The following is a 9265-nucleotide window of genomic DNA, read 5'->3' as shown; positions in this document are numbered from 1 at the left end:
GGTGGGCATTGCCGTTGTTTGGATGAAGCGTAAATTCTTGTGGAGGCCTTATCAGAGGTTCAAGGGACCATCCTTGAAGAGATTACGTCAGCGTTGAAGGATGATGTAGAAGTCATATGTAATTACCAAGCCTGCCACTGCAGGTGAGATTAGGCATTTCTAGATGGAGGATGATATCCTTTACATGCAATAAAGTGTGCCATATGTTCTACATGCAAATGTTCTGTGGCACATGATGTATGCCATGCTAGGCACCTTGGACAGTTGGGCATGCTAGAGCTTTTTCTCATGTAGTAACAACTAGATGGGTGGCGAAATTAAGTAAAATGATCATTAATTTTATCCGTCATTGATATCAGTGTGATATAATATCGTTGATATCAATGCAAAATTAATATGAAAAACATTAATATTTAAGCCTTATCTCTGTATAATAAACTAACTCCAAAGTGGAATACTGAAATTGGGATGGATAGAAACCGTGTTGAACTGGATTGAAGGAATATTATTTGGGAATTTTACACTTGGCTAGCCTTTTGGATCCTTGCAACTTTTCTTCTTTTTGCTGTCTGTTTTAAGTGGAGAAAATTTGCAGAATAATAGCCTAAAGGAGAGTCAAATTTAAGAAAAAGTTGGAATAGATCAATCTCGAATAAGTTTCTCTCTTTACAACCAGAAATCTCTGGTTATAAACAGAGAGGATAATCTGGATTTTTAACTCCGGATGTTGCACACCTCTGGGCCTAGACTTAGTTTTGGATTTAAGTTGGTTTAGAGAAGAATAAAAATTAGCAATGATGCTGCATTCCTATTCTATAAATAAATATTACTCTCTTAGACGGAATTCAAAATATTAGAGAGGGAGCTATGTATAATAGAGATGGATACCAAGAAATCTGAAGCATATCATTTTATTTTCATATTAACTATATTCTTGTCTCTTCCTCTTTCAAGTGACATAACAATGACCACAAAATGAATTAACTTCTAGGAATTCCTCACGCAACATAAGGTTTAGGCTTCCAATTGAGAAAAATAAGCAGATAACTTCAACTGAACCTAGATCAATCTTCCATCTGCCTTCTTCATATAATATGACCTCCACCACTTATTTAAATTAAAAATCCCTTGAGTTATATATCTTATCCTTTGTCCTGTTTTCTAAAAGTCACAGGAATCTAACATTCATTAATCAGTGAAGTCCATCAACATCGTTCTATGAGCTAATAAATATCTTATCCGTTGTGCTGCCTTCTGTACATTCCATGCATCTACCATAAATTAATCAGTGAAGTGCAGCCGGATTGATCTGCGGGAGAGAGAGAGAGATGGCGGAAGTGAAGAACAAGAAGGCGGTGCTTCGACACTACGTGAAGGGTTTCGCAAAGGAGAGCGATTTCGAGGTGGTGACCTCGGAGACTATCCATCTGAAGGTGCCGGAAGGATCGAACGCCGTCCTTGTGAAGAATCTCTATCTCTCCTGCGACCCCTTCATGCGATCTCGCATGACCAAGCATGATGAACCCAGCTACGTCCCCGACTTTGTCCCCGGCTCGGTAATTCCGATTATCTCCTAAATTTCCTATTTTTATTCCCCCGAAATGATGTTTTTGGTTCGCTATTGTTTATCCGCGTCGTTTTTACCTTGCATTCTTTATCTGGTTTGATTCTCTGCTGGCAGGTGATTACTGGGTTGGGCGTGGTGAAGGTCGTAGATTCGGAGAACTCTAATTATGCTCCAGGGGATCTGTTTTGGGGGCTTACCAGATGGGAGGAGTACTCCCTTATCGAAAATCCGGAATTGCTGCTCGGGATCAAGCACGAGGATCTTCCGCTATCGTGCTATACTGGAGTTTTAGGTAAAGTCCTGGTTTAATTGGATGAACAAGATTGGCTCTCATATGTGTGTTGTTATGGAATTTTTCCATTGAATTCTGTTGATTCTCCTGCTTCCAATTTTGTAAGCAATCACGTCGTTATCTTAAAAAAAAAAAGGAATCAGGTTGTATGGTTTCATTTGGTACAGACCTATTAGAAGATTTTGGGAGCGTCGATTGACCCGCAAAACCTGTTTTGTCATTTGATCCTGCTGAATCTACGTGTTTATTGAACCAATCTTCAGCAGTGTATGTTGAAATGCGCCTGCGTTAGTATCTTTATGTTTTATTTTTATTTAATCCTTTTAGATCCATGTACCGTGTCCTCTACTATTATAGTTCTCACATAGGAACCGTGATTAGCACTTATTTTAATCGCACTCCATCTGTTCTGGCGGAACTCAGTCCCTCGACAGAGTGGATTGGGGGCCATGGAGGGGCATAACGGGAGAATAAACTTTTATTTTAAAATTACGGGAGAATATTTGAAGAGACTACCCATGAAGCAGAAGGGAAAGAAAGAGGAATGCTGTCGTGAAATAGAGAAGGGAGAGCTCTCATCACTTTCCTCCAGTTGCTCGCTGCTGCCTGGCACGACTCTTTGTATCTTGAATCCACAATAGAAATATTAATGCACTTGCACTCATCTGAGAGAGAGATTCAGAGGGAATGATATGCGCGGAGAACACGAGCAGAGAAAGAACTAGAGGGAGATCGACAGAGTTGACAACCAATAGGCAACGACAGAATGATGCCTGCCAATTGCTGGATGGAGGGTTCCTTGGTTGCAGGGATGGCTGTCTGCGAAAAGAACTGTGAGCAAGGGAACTGAAGACGATGGTTGTGAGAATCACTTATGATGGTCAAAAGCTTCATTCTCTGGTTTTGGCTAGGCCTTAAGAAGGCCTGGTTGTTGGGCCTGTCTGGGCCAGTCTGATGTCATGTTGGGTGGGCCAAGGGTGTTCGTAGGTGTGGCTGTAGATTGTATCACAGCTATAGGGCTCTATGGGTTCTATGGTTGTTCATCGAGTCAGCGGGTCTTTTTTTGAATGGTGCTGTTTGTTTCCTATTTCATGATGTACATCATTTGGTTATGTGCCCCTAATTTCTGGTCGTATCAACTGGGTAACAGAGCCATTCCATAACGGGGATGAAGAGCACCTACAACTTGACATTCACTACAGGTTGATAAGGTGGCGATCTTGGATATTTTAGAGGGAGTTCACCAGCATTTACCTGCTCTGGAAGTGGCTATCTGAAAATTTTCCTGTAGAATACAGGCCTGAAACAGCTTTGGTGATGCTCGAATGTCACATTATGCATCTGGCCATGAATATTAATGTGGGCCTGCAACACCTCACCTATGTGCCTTGAAGCCGGAAGATTTGGATAATCAGATTCCTGTGAAATGAGATTGGAGTCCACAGTGGAAACTATAGATTTGCCTCTGCCACCAACAGAGTCGCAGGGGAGGCCTAAGTTTGAGGGAGACCCTTCCAACTGGATTTATCATGGGGAGGTTTATTTTGAGATCCTCTGTTACACCAGTACCACACCATGTAAGGATTAATTGGCCAAATCTCAAATGGAAAGTCCTATTCTGGTTCCAACAGATTAGCAAGAATAAGCCATACAAAGATCGGAGTAACTGTATAACTTTCCTTCGATTGTGGTTCATCAGGAGCACCCTTATCACCTATCAAGAAGAACTGCAGAAGCAGTGAAGGTGAATACTGTCGTGACAATCAGAGAGGACTTGCAAGATGCACAGATCAGCGACTGATGTTGCGTTAGAAGAAGCCTTCTTGAGGGTCTTAATGAAAGATCTGCATGCTAATGTCAAGGTGGAGCTCAAGCTCCAGTGCCCATAATGACATGTGGAGGTAATGGAGCCTGACTCTCAGAGCTTTCTTGGGACTACGCTGTTCTTGCTCCATGTCTACCAGACCATTGCAAAATTGAGGCCTCCTGTTGGCTTGCATCTAAAGGCACCACATGGTGGCATCTCCAGCTGTCAAGACTACTGGGGACCACCTGCAGCAGTACTGCCTGTCTCCAAGCTATCAAGTGCGGCCTTACATTGACAATGTTGAAGATTCACAGGCCTTGAGCCAGGGGACATAGCTTCTAGTGTAAGCAGAGATTTATGCCAGGTCACAACTGCAAATGGGATCTATGTCTGATTGGGTTTCACGAGGACTGTTCGCTGCAGACATCTATATATTATTTTTTTTAATTTCCTTAATAGGCCTGTTATGACTGTATATTAGTATCCCCGTGCATACAAGAGTACATGGGTGATGTTAGGTTTAATGATAAACTCTTTCTTTCATTCCCACCTGTCGGTTTGGCCTTCCCTATCCCAGATCAGACAAGGAGTAAGAGCTGAGTGAGAGCAATACGGTGTGGAAGAGATCTTACAGCTCAAACGTGAAACAGACCAGGCATGGGACAAAAGCATCAGTCGTTGGGGGAAAGAAATCTGGCAAGAATTTCCCTTGCTTTTTTAACCACACGAAGGACTTCCGCCTGACAACGTCGGCTATTCTACCTACTTCCAACAAGGTGTTGTCTTGGTTAACATCTGGCTTTCCTGCCATCATGGGCACAAAGGGCTAAACTGAAAATCTCGTTCCTGACATGTTAACAACAAGATTGATACAACACTCTATTAGCCCCTGCAGTTCAGTGCTGCTGGTGAAGGATGATGACAGAAAGGAAGTTATGTGCAGACTACCACGCTCCATATAAGACAAAAGTTGTTGATCATTTTCCAATTCCTAGCATGGATGATTTACTAGACAAGCTGCATTATGTTAATCTTCTCTTGGTTGGACTTAAGATACCACCACATCAAGACGCGGCTGTTAAATATGGAGAAAATTTCCTCTCAATTTCATTCCAAATGTTATGAATCCATGTTGATGATGTTTAGGCTGAAGAATGTGTTGGTGACCGTCCTCTTGCTGCAGAATTGACCATTTGCTCAAATTTTTCCTCTTTCTTTTTTGGCAATATCTTGATTTATGCAATACCAGGACAGTGTGGTGAGCACCGTGAGTTGTCCTAGCTGTCCAGCATGAGCACCCATTATCCTTGAATGTCAAAAAGTGTGCATTCAAATGGTAGAAGAACACCCTCCTTTCCTTCTATATTTCCAGTATCAGGGTGCAAGCAATCCAGAGTAGGTACAAGTTATGACACAATGGTTGACTCCTTCCTCCTTGTGGGAACTTCTGTTCTTCCTCAGGCTCATTTGGTATTGCCGCTGCTTTGTGGCTAATTATGTCAAGATGTGTGGGCTCATACGTAGCAGCTCAAGGATGCCTTCTCAGCTAAAATGTTGATGAAGCATTCTGTACCCGGAAGTGCCTGGGTTAGGACACTCTGGTATTGACACTTCCCCAGTAGTATGCACTTCCAGAATGAGTGTCCCTAAATTTCTGCTACAAGGAATGAAGACACGAATCAAGGATCATGTGCCGCAATGCAGATGCTGCAAAAATGTCATATATTCATCACTTTTGGCAGCTGGACTTCTTCAATCTGTAGTGCACCCTGATTCAATATGGAAGAGTCTATTGATGGATTTTGTCGAAGGATTGTTGAGATCAAAGGGATATGACTTGATCCTTGTGTAGCTAATCAAATCAGCGATTAATCCGACTTTATACCACTGAAGCATCACATTGTGATCCCATGGAGTCGATATATCAGAAAGAAGAAGGAACAAGGTGACTCTAGGAAGAAAGAGACCTTAGAGGAGTGGATTGCTAAGCGTATGCAAGACGCACATTTGAACTTATGCGATGAATTGCCTCGATCTTGGGGGGAAGTCACCAATTTAAAAGAGAGTCATAAAAGGTGACTGAAGAGGAGACGATCAACTTCTTGGATTCGAATCCAGTTGCTAGTGGAGAGGACATAATGGCAGTTGGTGCAGAGTGAGAGATGGAGTTGATGATTGAGTAGGAAATAACAGAACGAGAAGATATGAACTTTCAAGGGCAAGGAGCTGTATTCGACCAGCCTATCTGAACTGTCTTCTCTCAACGGTAGATCTTATTTGCGGAGAGGGAATTCTCTACTTGGGAATTGGCTTGAATGCTGGCATCGAGAGACATTTCAGACCAAGGTAAAGAGAAATCATCTATTGGTTCGTGATTTGTTGAGCACCAAAGAGGAGCATATCATACTAGTTCTCGGCTCGCAAAGTGACAGAGGCATTCATAACCCAGGTTCTCACGGTGGGTGGTCAGTGATCAAGACACATGTTCACCAGTTAGTTCTGGGAGAACCTATTCAAAACTTAATGGTTGTAACTCAAGCAAAGCTATGATTCATTTATTGGTATGCCCACATGTTAAGATACCAAAGTAATCTTAACTTCCCGACCTGGAGATTGCCGTAGATAAACACAAACATGAGGTCAGAGATGCAAGAATCCCTGGATCTAGTACGTCATCGATACGGAGATCAAATCCTCAAGTAGCATGAAGAAGTTGCTTAAAAGAGCTCGATAGTAACAACAAAAACTAGGAACTGATGTACGATATTATCCTAGCTGAGATCTGGAGTCTGGCGGCCGGATTGGATGTCGTCAGCTCCAATGGGGGCGAATCTCCTTCCGCAGCACCTGGGCTCAACAGTTTCTTCATCCCCCCCAATTGCATGCCCCCTTTCTCTTATATAGCCTTGAATCTTCGGCGCCTTCCCGCTCTTATTCAATTGCTCCCACGTGTCGGATCAGCTCGCATGTGTGGAAGTATTTTCCTGTTTTCTCTTTGTTTGGTAAGTTCTTGTTACATGCTTATCACCACATTAGGGCATTGATAAGTGACACAGGCTGCCAGCCAATGATGCAACATTGGAATTGTTCACGGAGGTCTCCATCATTCTTCTGAAGACCAGGTCGGTTTTCCCATAGGAAATGTTGATACACACTTCATCTGTTGGGGGTGGCTCAGGTCGGCAGCAAAGTGGATCAGGGCTCACAAGAGCCCAATATGAGAGACAAACACGGAAACTACCCACAAGGGTAGACCGTGAAGGAGAGAAGGGGAAGCTCTGTCCATGTCTCCAGTTTCTCTTTTCTGCCATAGGATCCTTTGGGATCTACGATTGTTCATCGAGTCCACAGGTCTCTCTGCTATCGTTTATTTTCTATTTTGTGATCTTACATCATTCAGTTATTGGACACTACTCTGTTCATATCAGATCATTGACTTGTGTACTACTACTTTTCTCCACTCTACTCTGCATTCCTTTGGTTGTTCCATTCAGCAGCTCAATGGAAGGTGTGCAGAAAAGCGACTCACTTCCAAGGCTCGAGAGAATGTGGAGACCACAGTCTGGTGTATCTTTCAGGGTCTACTAGGCAACCTCAGGATTATCCTGTTGTAAAGTTTACTTTTTCCTATCTAGGGCAAAGCTTTGCATAATAACAAAATTACAAATGGAATATTTAGGTCTAGTATCATGCTTTCTTGTGTTACAGGGGTGACAGGACTTACGGCGGGTGCTGGATTTTATGAAGTGTGCTCCCCAAAGAAAGATGATCGCCTATTTGTATCTGCTGCATCTGGCGCAGTTGGTCAGCTTGTCGGGCAGCTGGCTAAGCTCATGGGTTGCTACGTTGTTGGAAGTGCTGGGTCTGATGAAAAGGTATGAAATCGACACAATGAGTATTTTTTTCTTGAATATGGCTGTTTATAGATCATCATTTATCATAAAAAACGATACCTCTCAGAACATTAGACGCTCTATAAACTTTTTTCTTATGCTCTGCTTGTTTCAGGTGGAGCTGCTAAAGGGAAAACTTGGATTTGATGAAGCGTTCAACTACAAGAAAGAGCCAGACTTGAAGGCTGCTTTGAAAAGGTTAGCCATCATATTGAAGTTTCATATCAATGACAAATACCTTTTCTTTTCTAAAATATAAGAAACCAAGCGAGAATCCAAAAAGATGAAAGTGGCCATTTCAGGTACTTCCCGGAGGGCATTGATATATACTTCGAGAACGTTGGGGGGGCAATGCTTGACGCGGTGCTGGCAAACATGAGACTAAATGGGCGGATCGCAGTTTGTGGGATGATCTCCCAGTACAATCTAGAGAAGCCTGAGGGTGTCCATAACCTGACCTATGTCATTACCAAGCGTATCCGGATGCAAGGATTCTTAGTCTCAGATTACATTTATAAATACCCTGAATATGAGGACAGGTTGGCGCAGTACATAAAGGAGGGGAAGATCAACTATATGGAGGATGTGGCTGAAGGACTGGAGTGCGCTCCTGCCGCCCTTCTTGGTCTCTTTACTGGATGCAACATCGGGAAGCAGCTTGTCGTTGTGTCACACGAATGAGTTAATCCCATATGCAGAATAGTGAAGCAAATAGTCAAGCAAATAGTGAAGAGAGAGAAAATTGAGTTGATCTTCTTGGTTTTATTCTTCAGCTAAATAGTGCCCAGGGTCCCCATTCCAGACCCCACAAAAACCAGAAGATGCAAGGTCAAAAAACGATCTCTTCATCTCCAAGCTCTTGATTTTGATATGGAAGGAATTTTGCCAACCCATAATTTGGTACCTGGTAAGCCTACTCTTCCATGCCCAGTATAGTCTTGATTCAAATTAGGGACCAAGGTTTGAATCGGAGCGTTCAAATGTTGATTGAAAGATTTGTTCTATCAAAAGTTAATTTGACTGGAACTGATCAAATTTCTTGATAAAACAATGGGATTGTTCAATATTGATCTGATCGATCCAATTTCAAAAATCAAAATTGATGGAAAAGTTATTCGAACTGTTCATTAAAATCGAACAGTCTAGAAAAATGAGAATTCGTACTGCTTCTTTGCTCTCTCTTGCTTGCTCGCTTGCTTTTGCTCTCTTGTTCGCTTTCATTTTTTTTCTCTTGCTCGCTTTCATTTTTATATCTCTCGCTCGCTTTCGCCGTCTCACTTGGTCTCGTTCATTTTCAGTCTCTCGCTCTTGCTTGCTTTCGCTCTCTCGCTCGCTTATACTCCCTCTCTTTCCCTCTCGTTCTCTCGCTCGCTTTTACTCCCTCTCACTCCCTCTTGTTCTCTTGCTCTCTCACTCTCTCTCTCTGTCTCTCTCAGTCACTTGCTATCTCTCTCTTTCTCACTCATTTTTACTTTCTCTCACTTGGTTGCTCTCTCTCTCTATATTTCACTTTCTCTCGCTCACTTGTTTTATCTCTCTCTCTCACATTCTCTTTCTCTTTTGCATGCTCAATCACTTTCTCTTTCTCATCTAGGCTAATGGGTTAGACCAAATATGAATCAACTTTCTGACTCTAATGATCGAAGTTTGGATTCGTTCTATCAGATGAAATCTCCATCCCCAATCTAAACCAGTCCTCTTTTTCT

The 9265-nt window shown here is 42.5% G+C and overlaps 1 protein-coding gene across 1 annotated transcript; it reads left to right on the top strand.

Annotated features, from left to right (window-relative positions):
* The first annotated feature begins 1262 nt into the window (after positions 1–1262).
* LOC144705362 (2-alkenal reductase (NADP(+)-dependent)-like) lies at positions 1263–8510 on the top strand. Its single transcript, XM_078577984.1, has 5 exons — positions 1263–1556; positions 1682–1859; positions 7375–7541; positions 7675–7757; positions 7862–8510. The coding sequence occupies exons 1-5, from the start codon at positions 1329–1331 to the stop codon at positions 8238–8240; spliced, it is 1035 nt and encodes a 344-aa protein (XP_078434110.1). The 5' UTR covers positions 1263–1328; the 3' UTR covers positions 8241–8510.
* Positions 8511–9265: the final 755 nt, after the last annotated feature.

This window comes from Wolffia australiana, chromosome 7 (genome assembly GCF_029677425.1).
Source record: "Wolffia australiana isolate 7733 chromosome 7, ASM2967742v1".
Taxonomy (NCBI): domain Eukaryota; kingdom Viridiplantae; phylum Streptophyta; class Magnoliopsida; order Alismatales; family Araceae; genus Wolffia; species Wolffia australiana.
The sequence above is the reverse complement of the archived record's forward strand: the minus strand, read 5'-3'. Positions and strand labels throughout refer to the sequence as shown.